This window comes from Bidens hawaiensis, unplaced genomic scaffold, assembly GCF_021521415.1.
Source record: "Bidens hawaiensis isolate Kalapana, Puna unplaced genomic scaffold, B.hawaiensis_p1.1 tig00006781_1, whole genome shotgun sequence".
NCBI classification, from domain to species: Eukaryota; Viridiplantae; Streptophyta; class Magnoliopsida; order Asterales; family Asteraceae; genus Bidens; species Bidens hawaiensis.
Window position 1 is genome coordinate 685,071 of NW_027491463.1, and position 20,059 is coordinate 705,129.

General features: G+C 35.5%; 1 protein-coding gene across 1 annotated transcript; it reads right to left on the reverse strand.

Annotated features, from left to right (window-relative positions):
• Positions 1-8,375: 8,375 nt before the first annotated feature.
• On the reverse strand, positions 8,376-9,848 carry LOC143633546 (NAC domain-containing protein 43-like). The gene is made up of 3 exons (XM_077101826.1): positions 9,564-9,848; positions 8,961-9,241; positions 8,376-8,876 (listed from the first exon to the last, which is right to left on the reverse strand). The coding sequence occupies exons 1-3, from the start codon at positions 9,754-9,756 to the stop codon at positions 8,376-8,378; spliced, it is 975 nt and encodes a 324-aa protein (XP_076957941.1). The 5' UTR covers positions 9,757-9,848.
• Between the last annotated feature and the right edge of the window lie 10,211 nt (positions 9,849-20,059).

Sequence of the window (20,059 nt, forward strand, 5' to 3'; positions counted from 1 at the left end):
TCTATAATGGGAAAGCACAGGCACGAATACAATAGAGGACTAAAAGCCTATACTGTATTTGGGCACGTGTTGTGATAGTAATGTGGTCTCGTTATAGATACAACAAATTGATTGATTAGAATAATATGTATAATATGGTCCACTTATGGATACTATCGTAAGGTGGTCCAGTTATGGATACAATGATTAAGTGGTCCAGTTTTGGATACAACGAATAAGTGGTCCAATTATGGATACAATGAATCACTGGTCCAGTTATAGATACAATGAATAGCTGGTTCAGTTATGGATACAATGAATAGGTGGTCTAGTTATGGATACAACGAATAGGTGGTCCAGCTATGAATACAATGAATGGTTGGTCCAGTTATGGATACAATGAATAGGTGGTCCAGTTGTGGATACTAAGTACAGTAGCTATTAGTTATGTGTGTATATGTAGTACGTTTGCATGTCATGATAAATTTAAATGCATAGATATATGTTGTGTGAATGTATGGTCCAGCTATGGATACTAATTGTACGGGTAAAAGTTAATGGATAGAACAGAAAGAAGGTAGGGGACAAGTCCTATCAAATACATGCGTAGAATAATAATATGGATATTGATGTTAATGAATGATTGCATGTTCGTGCGTAGAGCCTTCGGGCCTCATGCACGCGCAGCAAGTTAGGATGGCAAATCCCATTAATTTGATATGGTCGATTACGAGTAAGAATAGAAGGCTCAATTATGAGCAAGTACGTGCGAGACTAGTTATAGACGAGTGTTACGTCACGTATAAATAAAGAATGGGATTTAATTATAATTCGAAATGTAATTAAAAGAAAGAGTGCTAGAACTCACTCAGCGTGTAGCTGACTTTTAGTATGCATGCAGGTATTATTGGTGACGTGGCAAACTTGAGGCGCATACGAGGCTATCCATATTGTAGAATAGTCAGAGAATAAGGTTGTTATATAAAAGTTTAAATTTCCCGCTGCGATTTGTGTAGGCTTCCGCTGTAAAAAACTGAGTTTATGAGTAAATCCAACGCTAAAGTAGGGCACGGGCTCGGGGCCTTACAAGTTGGTATCAGATCAAAAGTTTGAGAGATTTAAGCATCCTTACATGCTTAGACTCAAACAGAGAATGGGAGCAAAGAAGAAAGACGTTATGGATAGCTGTATGCCACTCAAGCAAGCTAAATACCTAAACTTCCTTACGTATAACGTAGGGAAAAGTAAGCAACTTATATGAAATTGTTAGATGTAAGATTGCTTGCTTATATTTGAAAGGCTTGATTTTCTAACTGCTTTAAGTAGAACCAAGCACAAGTAGACTCACGAAAGGAAGTGTATAGGACACGGAAAGTAATGTAAGCAGCTAATCCCAGCTGGCCACTGTTATTACCTGCAGCCTTACTATCCTTGTACTAAATAGTTTCTCGCGTGATGATGTCTGTGTTTTTTCTTTTAGAATAGATGGCTTGTGCTAAGACTGCTAGACATGGAGGACGCAAGGGACGCTATGGTGGGCCACGTGCTAACCGAGTACCCTCCGAAGAACCGACTACTGAGCCCAGTGTAGAAAGAAGTATGACTGTGAGAGAAGAAGAGTATCAGCTAGATCCTACTATTCAAGCCGCGATTACTCAAGCTGTTGCTGCTGTAGTGAAGAATCTCCAATCAGACAAGACTACTTGAAGCCGTACTGAGACTGATGAGAAGACTGGTGAGAATAGTAAGAAGGATACCGAGACTGAGGATGAGGCATCAAGTGAAGCTCCTCTTGTGGAGGTTAATGGTGGTAAGCGGGGCCGAGGTGGTTGCAACTACAGAACCTTCAAAGATTGTGACCCACCTAAGCTAACTGGTACTGGTGACGCAATCGCTACTCTTCAGTGGATAACCGCAATGGATAAGGTTATTCGCATTAGCGAGTGCCGTCCCAACCAAGCTGTGGGCTTCGCTACTCAGTCATTTGGTGATGAAGCTATGTTCTAGTGGGAAACCTTTTAGCAAAGAAAGACTGCTGCTAAAATTAAGGCCATGAAGTGGGAAGATTTGAAGGAGATGGTAATGAAAAAGTTTTGTGCTGATACTGAGGTCGAGAGAGCGGAGATGAAGTTCCTGAACTTGAAAGCGGGAAAGATGACACACCGGGAGTGCACTACTGAGTTTAACCGAATGTCAAGACTAGTGCCTGAAATGGTGAATACCGAAGCAAAGAGAATCAAGTGTTACATCAGAGGACTCCCACAGAATGTCCGCACACTGGTCAAGGCGAATATATACTTTTGATTCTGCGGTCGAGCTTGCGGAAATGGTTTATAATGACGTGGCAGTGAATGAGGTGGCGGTGGAAGAGAAGAAAGAAAAGAAAGGAACCGCTCCCGCTAAACGGCTTATAGATGATGTGGATAAAGCGGGGGAAAAGAGACATCGGACAGAGGGGAAAGAGGAATGCAAGGTGTGTGGCAAAATGCATCTTGGAGAGTGCAAGGCTGGTTCAAACGCGTGCTACAGATGCGGGAAAACGGGACATTTCTCCTGGGAATGAAAGAACAACCATAAATGTTTCAATTGTGGAGCTGGTGGTCATGAAGCGAAGGAATGTAAGAAGCCGAAGACAGGAAATGGAGGTAAGAAGGATGCCTAGAGCTCACTGGTTACCTGATCACAGTAGAAGAGGGAGCATTCTAGAAGAATGAGTTATTTTGTTTAAGTATTATGTTATGTTTGAATTTAAAGATTTCGTGCTTACTGTTAAGTTTAAAATTTAGAATCATGTTTGAATGTGATGTTTATGGATGGAATTATGATATGAATGAATTCTTGTGAATGGCAGTCACGTGATGCGTGACCTTAGAATTTAAAGTAAGCGGTAGAATTAGGATAGTATAATACGATGCCTCTTAAAGAGACGAGATGAGACTTGTTAAGTTAAGACAAGAGGCATATCATCGAGGGCTTCATGGGCAAGCTACCTTAAACAGCTAACACTCGTGAACATCACTTGGTGACTACAAGTTCGGGAGAAAGAAGGGTAAACCGGTGAGCTAGAAGGTTAGTACGGTTCAAGAAAGGGAGTGAATGCAAGGAGCGTTCGTTTTACAATGATTAAGCAGGTTCGGGGACGGAACCTTTTAAGGAAGGAAGACTTGTAACGTCCTAGTTTCGTTAAATAAATAAATAAATATTCCGGGTTATTTTAGTTGTCGTCGAGATACGTCAATTAAAAAAATTAAATAATAAGATAAGATAAGATTATTGTGGTTAATGGACTTAGACATATTTTGGACCTAAAAGCCTTTGGGCTTTGCCTATTTAAACCCTAAAACCCTAAGTCCATCCTTATCCTCATCACTCAGTCATCATTCTTCCAATCATTATCACACCCATACACACAAACCCCCTGTACACCAAACATTCCAAATCCAATTCCGTTCATTCAAGATCTAGTTAATCGCATCTAAAGGTAAACGTTATACTTTAAGATTAAATCATCCTTTCGTTTCCTTCTCATTTCATTCTATTTTCATTAAGACAGTTAAGACAATTATAAATGAACAAAGGATTTTTGAGAAACGAACACGAAACCGACATAAGGGAAATCCAAACAAATCCAGCAATAATAACAATAATCAAAGAGTTGACAAAATGTAAATAATAATAATAAATCGGTGTTTACATAGTTCAGCAAGACCCAACTTGTCTAGAACCCGTAACCTGCCCTGTACTAAACCAACGACTTATGGGACCCGCTCAGTAACACTTGAACAAAAACTCGTTATATCAATGGAAAGAATTGCAAGGAAGGTATGAGCGAAAAGCGACTGGTAAAATATATAAATGAATATAATGTAATAATAAGAACGTGAATTGAAAATAAGGAAACAAATATAATAAATGTAAGTATAATATAAATAATAAATAAAGTCAAGTATAATAAATTAATAAGATCGGTTTAAGAAGGTTACATGTCGGTTCAACTAACTTAAAAGTTAACTCCGTTAACTTAAGAATATAAGTAGTAAACAAATGTAGAGGATTAATATGTGTACGTTATTAACAGTTAGTCGAGCTCCGTCGAAGAAAGGCATTATGATTAAATCAGAAAGGAATCGTCTACAGGTGAGTTCTAGCCCCCCTTTTCCTTTAAAACGTTTTGGGGCTGTATGCATATGTACTCAAGAAAGAAGATAAAGACGAACGGGATATGTGTAAAAGAGAAAGTAAATGCGTAGATTAGTAATAAAATTATTTAACTACGAATGTTAAGAATGTATTATGAACGTGAGTAAGTCATGATGTGGACACTAGGGGGGGCGTAGTACCTTATATTTGTCCACATCACGAGTACTCGTGAGCGATATGCAGATACGTACGCGATAGACAGATGCTTTAATTGTGGAAACAACAGAGTTCTATAAACGGGAAAGCACAAGCACGAATACAATAAAGGACTAAAAGCCTATATTGTGTTTGGGCACGTGTTGTGATAGTAATGTGGTTTAGTTATAGATACAACGAATTGATTGATTAGAATAATATGTATAATATGGTCCAGTTATGGATACTATGGTAAGGTGGTCAAGTTATGGATACAATGATTATGTGGTTCAGTTATGGATATAATGAATAGGTGGTCCAGTTATGGATACAATGAATAGCTGGTTCAGTTATGAATACAATGAATAGGTGGTTCAGTTATGGATACAACGAATAGGTGGTCCAACTATGGATACAATGAATGGCTGGTTCAGTTATGGATACAATGAATAGGTGGTCTAGTTGTGAATACTAAGTACAGTAGCTATTAGTTATGTGTGTATATGTAGCACGATTGCATGGCATGATAAATTCAAATGCATGGATATATGTTGTGTGAATGTATGGTCCAGCTATGGATACTAATTGTACGGGTAAAAGTCAGTGGATAGAACAGAAAGAAGGTAGGGGACAAGTCCTATCAAATACATGCGTAGAATAATAATATGGATATTGATGTGAATGAATGATTGCATGTTCGTGCGTAGAGCCTTCGGGCCTCATGCACGCACAGCAAGTTAGGATGGCAAATCCTTTTAATTTGATATGGTCGATTATGAGTAAGAATAGAAGGCTCAATTATGAGCAAGTACGTGCAGGACTAGTTATAGACGAGTGTTACGTCACGTATAAATAAAGAATGTGATTTAGTTATAATTCGAAATGTAATTAAAAGAAAAAATGCTAGAATTCACTTAGCGTGTAGCTGACTTTTAGTATGCATGCAGATATTATTGGTGACGTGGCAAACTTGAGGCGTATACGAGACTATCCATATTGAAGAATAGTTAGAGAATAAGGTTGTTATATAAAAGTTTAAATTTTCCGCTGCGATTTGTATAGACTTCCGCTGTAACAAACTGAGTTTATGAGTAAATCCAACATTAAAGTAGGGCACCCGGGCTCGGGGCCTTACATGATTTTTATTGGGTTCAGATTTGAAAACTCTATGGGTTTGTTTCGTTTTTCGATACTACACGTAACATACAAAACGAAAAAGTGAATGGGTTCATTTGAACACAAATCTAGCATAATAAAAACTAATTAATATCTGTACATAATCATCAATTATAATTGGTAGACATTCATACCCCCTTGTGACTTCCATATATAGAGGTGGTAGTTGTGGTGGACTTCTTCTCTAAACAGTAAAAGCTATGTAATCACACTCAAATGACAATAACTAAACACACAGCACCCTTCCCTGATCAATAAACATTTATGCTTGTTAGCTTTCCATGCATCAATACAAGCCTGTAGGACCAGACCTCAACAAATTTGCATGTGATAAACCTTCAATGATCTTAATATATATCCCTTCTTTCAATCCTGGTTTGAATTATCACCTGGTAAATTATTATGGATACTCAACAATTTGAAACCATAGTTGTCGTGCGTGTACATATATTCTAGTGCCAATATGAAGATAAATTTTTTGTGTAGCGTTATTCACGTTATATATACACAATGTGTAGCTTCATTGAGACATTAATTGTTCATTATAAAGAGGTGTCAACTCACTTATGCATGAAATTGGTTATCTTGGTGCCTAGAGGTACCCAAGTGAATTATGTGTCGAAATTTTATTTGTTATGTTGGTTGTGTTTTTTTATCTTTGCCTATTAATTTGAAGAGTTTTGGTTCAAAAATGTCTATTTAGAAATTTTCCAGCATCCTACAAAATTGAAATATTCGCTCCACCTGCTATCTAAATTGGTGAATCTTGCTTGAATGCTTGAATTTGCTTTTACTACTGTATATCGAATCACCTTACCTATTCCTGTAACTACTCTTTTTAAGATCATTGCTTAACTGTAAAGTTATGATATTATTGGATGCGTTCTTTTTTGTAATATGAAAAGGTGTTGTAGCTTTCAATCTCTCAACGTACCAACTTTTCGACAGTTACATTCATGCATTATCTTGTTGGTTAGTCGGTTGGACCATCGTACTCATCTTCTATCACTTTTTCAAATGGGACCGATCAATCTAACACAGCCAACTGAATAGTTTATTACTTTATTATAAATACATATCTATCATGCACATCATCAACCATATATATCTATATATATATGTTAAATTGTTATATGATTACTGCATAGTTCATACATACGGACAAGTTCTCAAAAGGCCACCTTTGCCATGCTTATAATTAAGCCATGTGCATGATGACACAAGGCGCAATTATGATAATCCACACATATAGGCATGTATAAGTATATATACATATAAACATATATACAAGGGTAGAAATGGAGTAGGATAGAAAAAGAAACGTGTCTGTGTTTTACAAACAACGTCGAACAGTTAATTAACATCACAAAAGTTTACCAAACTGAACAACACAAACGAGTTAGTGATGGTGACTACCCTAAACAAGAAAGTAATGTCATATCCTTTTATATCTTCACAAACATATTGATGTTATATATTGAATGATACTTCATGATTATATATTTAAAAAAAAAATCATTATCATCATCGTACTCAGTATATCCCACCAATAGCAAAGCTATGGTAGGGTCTGAGGAGGGTAAGATGTAGACAGCCTTACGTACCTCTACCCTGTGGGAATAGAGAGGCTGCTTCCGGTGAGACCCCCGACTCGATAGTAGTTTTGCATTAAAGTCTTGGACTAAGGTACATAGCACACAACCATCGGGACACCGGTCGATTGGTGCATGTACCCTCGTCTTTCGACTATCAACGCCACCACATGATGCCTGATTAACCTTCCGCCACTTTTAACGTTATTTTCACGAAATTAATAAAATAACGTCTAAATTAGTGCAATTTCACTTTTGTCAATTCGAGAGTTCACACATATATACCTTATATGCGCGGACCGCAAGCAGATAAGACTTAACTTCAAATAAAATATTCAACTAAGTAAAGATAGAGTATCTATGACGAGAAGTTTTGATATATATATATATATATATAGGGTTAGGTTAAAATAAAAACCAACTTGAGTTGTGAAAACTCTAGAAACCCATTTTCAACAACATGTTTTTAATTAAAGATTAAATCTTGTAGTCTACAATTAAAATTAATAAAAAATGTTAACATAAATATAATTTTTTCTCTTTCCTAAAAACATATAAAAAAATTAGTAAAAAAATGTTAAAAAAATAGCAAAACAATTTTTTTTAATGTTTCGATGTTTTGTATTAAATGTTACAACATATATTACATGTAAAAAAAAAAAAACGATGTTACATAGGGTTTTTGCGGGTTTTCACAACTCAAATGGGTTTTCATTCTATACTTTGCCTAATATATATATATATATATATATATATATAGGGTTAGGTTACAATAAAAACCCACTTGAGTTGTGAAAATTCTAAAAACCCATTCTCAACCACATGTTTTTAATTAAAGATTAAATCTTGTGGTACATAATTAAAGTTAATAAAAAATGTTAACATAAATATAACTTTTTTCTCTCTCCTAAAAACATATAAAAAAATTAGTAAAAAAATGTTAAAAAATAGCAAAACAATTTTTTTTAATGTTTCGATGTTTTGTATTAAATGTTACAACATATATTACATGTAACAAAGAAAAAAAAAACGATGTTACATAGGGTTTTGGCGAGTTTTCACATCTCAAGTGAGTTTTCATTCTATATCTTGCCTATATATACATATGTATACATCAATCACAATACAATGATACACTTGAAATTGAGATCAACATCAACAACCTACCTAAATAAACACACTATATTCAAACCACACGTACTTTTCTACTTATTTTTATACTTCCATATTTAAGTGTTTATTTCACATGTGTTTTCCCTAAATTAATGTTTTAAACTTTTCGATAAATTTGGACTATACCGATAAATGGTAAAATGGATTAGGAGATGATGACTGTGAGGAAGATTGTGCAAAGCTCCAAAGATCCATCATTGATGCTGACTGTGGCGGTTCTTGATCATCATGGTCAAGTGGGAAACATACGTCTTCGTTTGGTTCATCGTAGCAACCATACTGTCGAGATGGCGGCTGGCCATTGAGCTGGGAGGCCACAAGTCGATCGACATCAGCCCAACTGTCGAGATGTTCATGATCTCTAGGCGGTTCAAGTCTTGGCATGTGAAGGAATCTGTCGTTGATCGGATTCATGACTTGTTGCATGTTATTGTCAAGTGAATGAATTTCTTGCTTGCAGGATATATCATTTATGTACGCTAGAAATTGATGAACACTTCCATCTTTCTTTAAAGATTGCATTTGAGCTATTGAATCAACTGATTTATGGTAGTTTTTCTTTTTGAACACACGGCATACAACCCACCCATCTTCTTGAGTAGAGTCACATGAGTTTAAAGCCTAAATCAAGAACAAGTTTGTTGCTTTTGTTTATAAAAAGTGGTTTTAAAGGTAAACCATTAAATTTATATGACGGTAACTTACATAAGTATAGTCTTGGGTGGTAATTGTGTTATCATCTAGCCTGTATTCATGCATTATCCAATCTGACTTTTGTCCATGAGGTGCTCTTCCTTTATAAAAAACAAGTGTTTTCCTCATACCTATTCTTCTCAAGCTACTATGAATGACCTTATCTCGACCCGTGGCTTTCCAAAAACCTGCAGCAGTCGCACGGTTTGTACGTGTCCCTGTCGGGTATTTCTTATCTTTGTGGCTAAAGAAGTACCAATCATTTTGCGGGGTTGATCCGATTCTGCATTTTTCTATTGAACCACACGCATATAAACAATCAAACATATATAGATATCTTGTATTAGCTGTTGATTTAGGATTCAGCTTAAGTAATTTTAAGTGATTTTTGGGAAATTTTGGTTTGTAGGCAGTTGACTACACCTGCAAAAGAACTCGGCAAGTATGCTTGGGTGGCAAATGAACTTCACAGAGTCTTATGAAAAACTATAAGCAAAGGATGAATTACTGTCTAAAAATAATTAGCTGAATCCTAAACCGCCTACTGATCCAAAACATTGTCAAACATATGTAAACATGTATAGAGTTTATCATGCAAAACGAATGAAAAATCACCTTGGATGTCCCATGGTTCAAGCTTGTTAAGATCGATTTCACGAATAACATCAAGATCAATCTTTTCATATGCAACTTTCTTTCGTAAGTAGTAACGTAGAAGCTCCTCTTCGGTAGGGTGGAACCGGAACCCTGGTGGCACCTTAGATTGACCATTTACGTTCACCGATAAACTCATATTTTCTTTAGACATCTCAAAATCAAGAAAGAGAGAATGATGACAGAAAAGCAAGAAGGACAAGATGATAATTTATATGGGATTATAAATGCGTAATTATGAATCAATTTGTATGAAATACACCTTATCAGAATGTAGTTAGCAAAAGAAGACATGAAAATGGAATAGAAGGTTCATAAATCATAATGATAGAAGGTTCATAATGATGCATCAGACTTATATTGTTAGGTACATGGGGTTTTGAAAACTACATACTGCCTACTGATCTAACAAGAAGGACATGAAATTTTTGTCCAAATTAAAAAGTAGGTACCGGGTTTAGGGGTGCATACCTGGCTAGGTGAATGTGGAGCCACCTCTCAAATACATATCTAGCCACATTCAATAACGAATATTATAGTTCAAATGATATCACAGTTTACTAGTGTGGTTCGAAATGGCATTAAGCGGGAGTTGTATACGAGATAAGTGAATCGAAGATGGAGTAAGCGAGATAATAATGGTGCGATATATGAATTATGAATGATTTAAAATTGGTGTAGCATTTCAACTTGAGATATCATTTTGGTGAAATCCTTAGGCTTTTCCGTATACATATATGGGCCATGCTGTGGTTGCTACTAGCCTACAACTTGGCTTTTTGCTACCAACAAGAGTTGAAATTGGGTGCCCTTGGATGTTTGATATCGCGTGGGACAAGTGTCAGTAACATAAAGTGTATTTAAAGAGGTTAATTAATATTATTTTTACTTTGTTCAAAAAGGGAGAATCTTTCTCTCTCTTCTTTTTCTTTTTTTTTTTAAAAGAAAAAAAGGAAAAATTCTTAAAATGTCTAGAGGATTCTCAACGTAGCCATTTTATCTTTAAAGTTTTTTAGAATTTGAACTGACAAGACGTTTTGGAAAAAGATAAAAATAAAGAGAGAGCAGACCATATTTTGAAAGAAAGTCAGGTAGAAGACGAGATTTCAGGAAATAATGAAGGTAAAGTCCAAATTTTTTGTAATGTTGGAGCAAAAGTTCAGATTTTTTCAAAGGGTTTTTTTTTTTTCAAAAAACCATCTTGAGAGACTGTTTTTTTATGTTTCCTACATTTCCTGTCCATATTTTCAAATTCTTGAAAAAATATATTTTTTACAATTATACCCCTGAACACCACCACCACCGATATCACCAACGCCGTCGGCCCCACCCCATCACCACCACCGTCACTACCACCATAGCCGCCGCCACCACCACCACCACCGTCACTACCACCTACCTTTCCAGTCCACCTACACCTCCTCACCAACGTCTCTATTGACCTCCATCACCGTTACCATATCCAGCTTCAAACCTCCAACTCCGTCACCATCTCCGGCTTCACACATCCATCTCTATATCGACCTCCATGCTGTTGACGTGGTGGTGGTGGAGGCGGCTATGGTGGTAGTGACGGTGGTGGTGATGGGGTGGGGCCGACGGCGTCGGTGATGGTGGTGGTTCAAGGTGGTGGTGCAGCGGTATAATTGTAAAAAATATATTTTTTCAAGAATTTGAAAATATGGACGGGAGAGGTAGTAAACATAAAAAACAGTCTTTCAAGACGGTTTTTTGAAAAAAAAGTTTTGGAAAAATCTAAACTTTTGCTTCAAGATTACAAAAAATTTGGACTTTACCTTCATTATTTCCCGAAATCTCGTCTCCTCCCTGACTTTCTTTCAAAATTTTGCTTGCTCCCTCTTTATTTTTATCTTTTCCCAAAGCGTCTTGCCAGTTCAAATTCTAAAAAATTTTTAGAAAAAAATGGCTACTTTAGGAATCCTTTCTCTAAAAAGGGCTATTTTAAGAATTTTCCAAAAAAAAAAACACATTATCTGAGGGCATTAGTTAGTTGCGTTAACTGTTTAAATGTAATTTTGATTGTGTATCGTCTTTTTTAGCATCTACTTAATCATAAATGGAACATATAGTCTTGAAAGTCTTGAAACTAAATTATTAAATAAGAAAGTTTTATTTTTCTAAAAAGGTTAGGAAGGAAAATGTTTTGGTCCATCACTTTTATTTTAAAAACTCATTTACATTTTCACCCACCTCCTTCGACCACCACCAATCCACCACCACCACAATCGCCCCCACCTCATCGGAAAAATCACCGGGAAAGTTGACCGTAAAAGTCGCCTAAATTGTTGGCCTGAAAAAGTCAACGGAAAAGTCACCAGAAAGCGGTCACCATCTTAATCAATTGTGATTTTCAACACTGAAAACCTTTCAAAAAGAAAACACAACTGTAAAACACAATTTTGTAACACGCAATTTGGGTAAAACACCCACTATCTTTTTTTTTCTTTTTTTATAGCAATACGGTACTCATATTGAAGATAATAAAACGCTTATTATTAAGATGAATTTTTTTTTGTTAAAAAAAGTTGTATAAAAAAGTTATGGACGCTTTAAAATGATGAAAGAATTAGTATATGTCTTGCATATGGAGAGAATAATCAATTAGTGTGTTAGAGCATTCTCATCCCACCCCTCATTTTATGTGAGGTGTGTTTTTATAATTTAGAGAGTGATTCAGGGTGTTGTGAGTAAAGAGTTTTTATATTTTAGAGAAAGTAGTGATTTTTCTGTATATTTGAAAAGTTACTGTTCATCCTCTATAATTTTTTAATATATTTTGAGAGTGGTTGTGAGTGAAGGAAAGAGAAAAAGTAATGATAAAAGGTATAAAAAGTATTATTTAATTGAAATAGAGAGAGAAAATGTAGTGAATTTTAGTGTAACTTTTGGTTTAGGGATAGAGGGTGGGATGAGAATGCTCTTAGAGCATTCATGGCAGCTCCTCTATAATTATCTGAGGGAGTTCTCTAAATTTTTTTAAAGGATTATAAGTGGTTGTGAGTGGAGAAGAGAGAAAATTTTTAAAGAGATGAGTAATCTGGAGGAATAATGTTCATCCTCTATTTATTTTTTAATATTTTTTAAAGTGGTTGTGAGTGAAGAAGAGAGAAAGTATAATGATAAAGAAGTAAAAAAATTATTATTTAATTGTATATGAGAGGAAAAGTGTAGTGTTTTTTAATGTAATTTTAAAGATAGACATAGAGAATCTACCGGTAATGCTCCTATTCATTTTATGCCCCTACCCTTATCTCCCATTTGATTTCCCTCCTAAACAAATCTCAATCATCCAAGTTCAAAATCAATATACAAGATTATTTGTTATCATTTTTACAAAAATCAATACTTTTTATTGTAATCTAACCATGTCTTTTATATAGCTATTAGACGGTGGTCTTGTTGGACTCTTGTCCCCGACGTCTCTAACATTGCATTTTCTCTTTTTTACATCGATGTCAAATCGATTCTCTCATTTCATTTTTAACCGATCTCTAAACTAAGAGTGTGATCATCTTCACATCCTTTTGTCAGTAAAATTTTTTAAATAAAAATAGCAAATACAAGTAAACTGATTAAAATAAATTTAAATTTCATTAATAAAGATATAAATAAAATAAACTTAAATAACATAATTTATTAATTAAAAAAATACATTTTACTCACAATTCCAACGTGTGGTTACTGTCGTCTCATTTGTAACGCATTTACCTCCGGCACAGTCAAATTATCATGGGGTGTAACAAAGAAATGATAATCCTTCTCTTTTTGTTACTAGTTCAAGTGCCCCTCAATGAAGCGGATCTTTTGTTCTAGATGTTATTTTCCATCTTCAAATCGGCTTTGTTAGTTTGGTTCAATTTGGCAAAATCAATGGCTATTATTTAATAGTTGTACGCCCTGATCCGATTGTGAGAAAGATGACGACCTACATCTTCGTTGCGGTCTTTCCGGCTCTTCAACATAAACCCTTTGTCTTTGTTAGGGTATTGTGCATCCGTTGAAGTTGTGTATGCTCTTGACTTGGACATCTTCGAAATTTTGTCAAATGGATACTCACATTCATTAGAGGCAGAGGAAAGTGTCATTTTTGTCCTTGTTGTTTGACAAATAATACGAATTTAGTCTAAAAAGTTTATTTTTTGCATATGTACCATTCACATTTCTCAATTCTTTCCAATCACATCCAAATCACTAACGTTGTTAAATTTAATCGTTAAGTCAGGGTACGCATGTCTTTTCACTCTTTCTTTATTATATGAGTAAAGTGCCAAAATCGTCCCCAAGGTTTTGTCACATTTGCGAATTTCGTCCAAAAATATTTTTTTCGCAATCAGACCCTTGATGTTTCCCAATCGTTGCCAATTTCAGCCAAATTGTTAACTCGGTCTAAATTCAGCGTTAACTCAGGGGTGTTACTGCCCTTTTATATATTCGTTTGCATTATTATTATTATTATTATTATTATTATTATTATTATTATTACACCTAGCTAAACCCTTTATGTGACTAAAAATATAGAAGAATAAACTAACGAATACTATATTGGATTCAAACAGAGGAATCGTGAGATGTTATATATGCCATCGAACAAACACATAATAATAATAATAATAATAACAACAACAACAACAACAACAACAAACATGTAAGATGACAGTAGCACCCCTGAGCTAACTTTGAATTTAAACCGAGCAAACAATTTGGACGAAATTGGCAACGGTTGAGAAACATCGAGGGTCTAATTGCGAAATAATATATTTTTAGACGAAATTCGCAAATATGATTAAACCTCAGTGACGATTTTGGCACTTTACTCTTAGAGGTATGACATGCCATTTCTATTTGTCTTTAAGCATAAACCATACTGGTGTTGGAAAGATTTGATTTGTTTTGTAGCCTGTACTAGACATGTGTCTCACCTAGTACATAGTCATCGTATTAACAGCTACGCCGGTTGATAGTTTGTTGTAGATTTCCTTGGAATTCTTGATCTTCTCTTGCTTGTCCTTCAACTTTAAATTCATTTGGTGGACGGCATGACCAATAGCTCCCCCTTCATTCTTAAAGCATTTGGGAACCCAACGTCGAAAGTCATTCGATCTTTTGATTTTCGATTATTAGATCTCTGAATATGTAGACTAAGCCTTCACTAAGAATACTTTTTTGGTGTCATCCCATGGTTTTGGCTGGGAGTTGATGGAAGCATCATCGTTATCTTCATCGATCTAGTTAACACATGATTTGATAGCCAGAATTCGACGTACATTTGTTGAAACAGGAAATTTGGATGCCATTGCGGTGAAAATATGAGAATTTGGTGTTTAGGGTTTAGATTGAAATTGATATGGGAATTATGATTACCAAAGGATTGGTGTTTCGAACGGATTAAATTGTGGAAGATCTTGAGAACTTAACTCATTACCGAGTATTTTACCCCTTATAAAAATGTTTTCACGATGTATATATGATGTGAAATTGGTGTAAAGTACGTGTGTTGGTTAATACGTATTTATAAGTTGAACAAACTAATTTAGTTATTTTTAATAAATAACCATCGGGTGTTTTTTTGGATCGTTATCAAATGGTTCCTTCAGAGTTATGACTCGTAAGATTTATAACTCGGGTAATTAACATAAAATCCGATTAAGTTAGTTAACTTGTATTGACATATAACAGCGAGATAGTAATGTTTATTTATCAAATAAACAAGGACCGGGCTTTTGAGTTAGAGATGGGCTTGGTGACCCGATTAGGATTAACTGGTATATTATTTTATCTAGTTAACCTAATGGAGGAGGCTGATCATAAAATAACCGAGCCACCAAAGGAAGATCTCTCTCAACTCATTCTGCCATCGCCGCCGCTGGTTCCCTCCTGTCCGCCCGTCACCGCCGCTGTTGCCACCCCCTGTCCGCCGGTCGCTTCTGCCCGCCAATCACCTCCGCCTCACCCGGCCCAGTGCTCCGCCATTATCGGGGTTTCATCACGTTTAGTCACCTAGCATAGTTCATTAACTCTTAGTATCTTGACCGGCTATTCATTAACCGAGGTATAATTCATCTTATCGGTAGTTAACTTATAAAGTATTTATTATTCCGTGCTCGTATGTTTTGTAATCGGATCCTGTCGGGCTTTATTTTGGTGTTGATTACTCGTTTTCTTCCGCTTCGTTTTATATTAATTAACCGGATGAAATAATTTTAACAATTATCGAACCTGGTTTTGATAATAAAGTTTGACTAGTCACCACCGCCCTACAACGTTGTTAGATGAGGTGGTATCGACCTCATAACCTTGCCGCTTTGACACCTCGCACCTACCCGTCTAAGAAAGAAAACATTACTCTAGTCACGAGTTGGGTGATACAATGGTCTCACTTCGTTATATGAAACATCGTGTATCATCATCAATAAAATGTATACACGTTGATGAACTTAGGTAGCGTTTGGTATGCAGAAATGACAGGGGGAATGGAATGATTCATTTCGTGGGAATGAAAAAATTGGTGTTTGGTTGTTCAATGTAATGGAATCATCCATTACATATGGAATCTCATTCCATTAAAACCATTCATTCTCACCCCCTCTTCTTTTTTTTTTCATTCCATTCCTCATTCACCATATTTTCTCAACAACACTACCACCTAACAACAACTACCATTAGCACCACCACTACCTCCGCTGCCGCTACCACCACCTTACCACCAGTGTTACCACCGTCACCACTGCTACCAACAACGTCTTCGTAACCACCGCAACCATTGTCATTGTCGTTGCCTAACCACCATCGCCACCACCACCGTCGTTGCCTGACCACCACCATCATATCATTGCCCTCACTACCAATGCTACCGCCACTTGACCACGCCACCCCTGCCGCCTGACCCCCACCACCACCATCGTCACCACCATTTTCGTCGTCGGAGCTACCACCATCGCCATTGTAGGGATTTTTTTTAAATGCATTTTGAGATAGGAGTGCTTTTATTATTTATATTTTATTCCTACAATTTTTTTTGGATACCAAACAACATAAAGTAATAATTCATTTTATTTTCATAGGTAAACAAACCAAACAATACAAAGAAATGGTCATGATCCATTTCATTCCCTTATCTATTCTATTCATTCTCCGATTCCATTCCCCTTTCATTTCATTAGCTCTAACCAAACATACCCTTAATTCTTAGGGTATGTTTGGTTGGAGGTAATAGAATGAAGGGGGAATGGAATGAGAGAAGGAATGCAATGGACAATGGAATTAAATGGATCATTACCTTTCCTTTGTCTTGTTTGGTTAATCTATAGGAATGAAATAAATTATTACTTTTTGTTGTTTGGTATAAAAAAAAATATTTGTAGGAATGAATTAGTAGAAATAAAAAAAACACTCATATCTAAAAATATTTTTTTTTACAAAAAAAAAACCCACAACGACGACGGTGGTGGTAGCTCTGGCGACGAATATGATGGTGTCGGTGGCGACGGTGGTGGTGGGCGGTGGTTGTGGTGGTGGGGGTGGTTAAGCGGTGGTAGCATTGGTAGTGATGGCGATGGTAGGGATGCGACGGTGGTGGCGGCGGTGGTGGCAACGACGGTGGCGGTCAGGTGGTGGTGGCAGCAATGGTAGTGGTGGTGGTCATTGTTAGGTGGTGATGTTGTTGAGAAAGTAGGGTGAAGGAGAAATGAAATGAAAAAAAAGAAGGGGGTGGGAATGAATGGTTTTGATGGAATGAGATTCCATGTGTAATGCATGATTCCATTCCATTGTGCAACCAAACACCACTTTTTCTATTCCCATGTAATGAATCATTCCATTCTTACTGTCATTCATACATACCAAACGCTACCTTAATATATATGTGAATCCGCATTGCATATGCCTCATAATTTCCACGTATCTGGCACTATTTAATTCATGAAGTTTAGACAAATTAGAAAACCCATTTCGTAACTCATTTAGACACGACCTATATTTTTTATTAATGACGATAATCCAATCTTACTGGAGCATCGGACAATCCCAAGGTTCGTCACACCAATGATGTCGTGCACACACATTTAACTTACCCAAAAGATTAAAGCATGTATAGCGAGGTTTTTTATAACTTTTTTTCGAGTAAAGTGCCATTTTCGTCCTAATAGTTTGGCAAATAACAAGAATATAGTCCAATAAGTTTATTTTTTACATATGGACTAGCCACGTTTATCAATTTTTGTCAATTACATCCAAATCACTAACCCCGTTAAATTGAATCGTTAAGTTAAGGATAAACATGTCTTTTCACTCTTACTTTATTATATGAGTTAAGTGCCAAAATCGTCCCTGAGGTTTGGTCACATTTGCGAATTTCATCCAAAAATATCTTTTCGCAATTAGACCCTTGATTTTTCCCAACCGTTGCCAATTTCGTCCAAATTGTTAACTCGGTCTAAATTTAATGTTAACTCAGGAGTGTTACTGTCATTTTACATGTTTGTTTACATTATTATTATTATTATTATTATTATTATTATTATTATTATTATTATTATTATTACACTGAGCTAAACCTTTTTATATGACTAAAAATAAAGAAGAATAAACAAAAGGATACTATATTGTATTCAAACATAGGAATCGTGAGATGTTGTATATGTCATCGAATAAACGCATAATAATAATAATAATAATAATAATAATAATAATAATAATAATAATAATGTAAAGAAACATGTAAAAGGATAGTAACACCCCTGAGTTAACGTTGAATTTAGACCCAGTTAACAATTTGGACGAAATTGACAACGGTTAGGAAATATCAAGCGTCTAATTGCGAAAAAAAATAGTTTTGGACGAAATTCGCAAATATAACCAAACCTCAGGGATGATTTTGGCACTTTATTCATATAATAAAGAAAGATTGAAAAGACATGACTGCCCCTGACTTGACGATTCAATTTAACGAGATTAGTGATTTGGATGTAATTGACAAGAATTTAGAAACGTGGATGGTACATATGCAAAAAATAAACTTCTTAAACTGAATTCGCATTTTGCCAAACCAAAAGAATAAAAATGACACTTTACGCCTGTTTTTCTCAATTAAAAATAGCTAGAACAGTCCCCTAACGCTTACAAGACTACCCTGTTAATAACTACTACATGTAAGGGATGCCATATTAGCTGAGAACGGTGGCAAAACCGTGTCTTATATTGTTGGCAATGTCTACCTTCTCACAATTTTGTAGATGTTTTCATTTTCATATTGTTAAGTACCGATATCTTGAACGTCTGGATAAAAAAGCATAAGCAAAGTTTGAAGCTTTAACCTCTTTTAATAGAATTGTTAAAAGATGTTTTAACCACTGTAACAAAAATTATATTTAATTTAGTTTTCTCATAAATCTTAATCTTAAATATATATAAATGAAACATTTAAAAGCTTTCTGGTTGCATCATACATTCTCTCAAGTCACTAGATTGTTCTATTTGTAATTGTAGACTTCTCATTCATTTTAACAGAATTCAAGGATATGAGTCTCACCAAACCCAGATAACCCTTAAATGAGTTAAAACATCTAATTAATTACATCAAATATTTGATATGAAAATTCTATAAAATAGATATTATTATTAATAATTAAGAAACAATTTTATAATAAAAAAAATAAGTGCGTCATGAGTCTCACCAAACCCATATAGCTTTTAAACGGGTTATAACATCTTATTTATTTGTGAAACTTTTTCATCATCAAACCTTAAAGATATTATTAACTTTTTTACAATAAATAAAATTAAAATAAACAAATATATAAATATTAGAAACGAAAAATGAAATGAAGTAATACGGGAGGATAAAACCTAGTTTATAAATGCCGTCTTAAAAAAAAACACTAAGGTGCCACTCGTAAGTCATAATGGTGGGAATGCTCCTGTCTAGGGATGAGCATTTGGTACTTGGTACCGGTACTAGTACCGAAATCGGTACCGATTTGGTACCGTCGGTATCGAATCGGTACCAAAGTTTTGAGTTTCGGGATCGGTACGGTACTGGTACCGGTACGGTACGGTACCAGTATTTCCCGAACTTTTACCTTCAATACCGGTACCTTACCGGTAGGTACCAGTACCGAACCGAATATTTCGGTAATGTACCGGTACTAAGATTTGGCGATTTTCGGGATCGGTATTTTCGAGATCGGTATTTTCGGTACCGGTATCGGTCGGTACCGGTACGGTACCGAGCTCATCCCTACTCCTGTCTATTGTAATACTTTTCTTTTTCTTGATTAAGAGACGTGTTGTGAAAAAAATACCGAAATATGATACCAGTATACTTCGATAAGGTATTGTAAACATTAATGCCCCTTTTTTTCCTACAATTCTTAAAATTTGTCACTAAAAAATTAGATGTTATGTATTTATGATAAATCTCCATTTTTCATAAGATGTTT

Bases quoted from the DNA above. Each gene is read 5' to 3' on its own strand.
- LOC143633546 (XM_077101826.1), bottom strand. From the start codon at position 9,756: ATGTCTAAAGAAAATATGAGTTTATCGGTGAACGTAAATGGTCAATCT. The intron at 9,242-9,563 runs GTGATTTTTCAT...GTGGTTCAATAG, and splicing joins TGAACCATGGGACATCCAAG to AAAAATGCAGAATCGGATCA. The intron at 8,877-8,960 runs GTAAGTTACCGT...TTCTTGATTTAG, and splicing joins CCACCCAAGACTATACTTAT to GCTTTAAACTCATGTGACTC.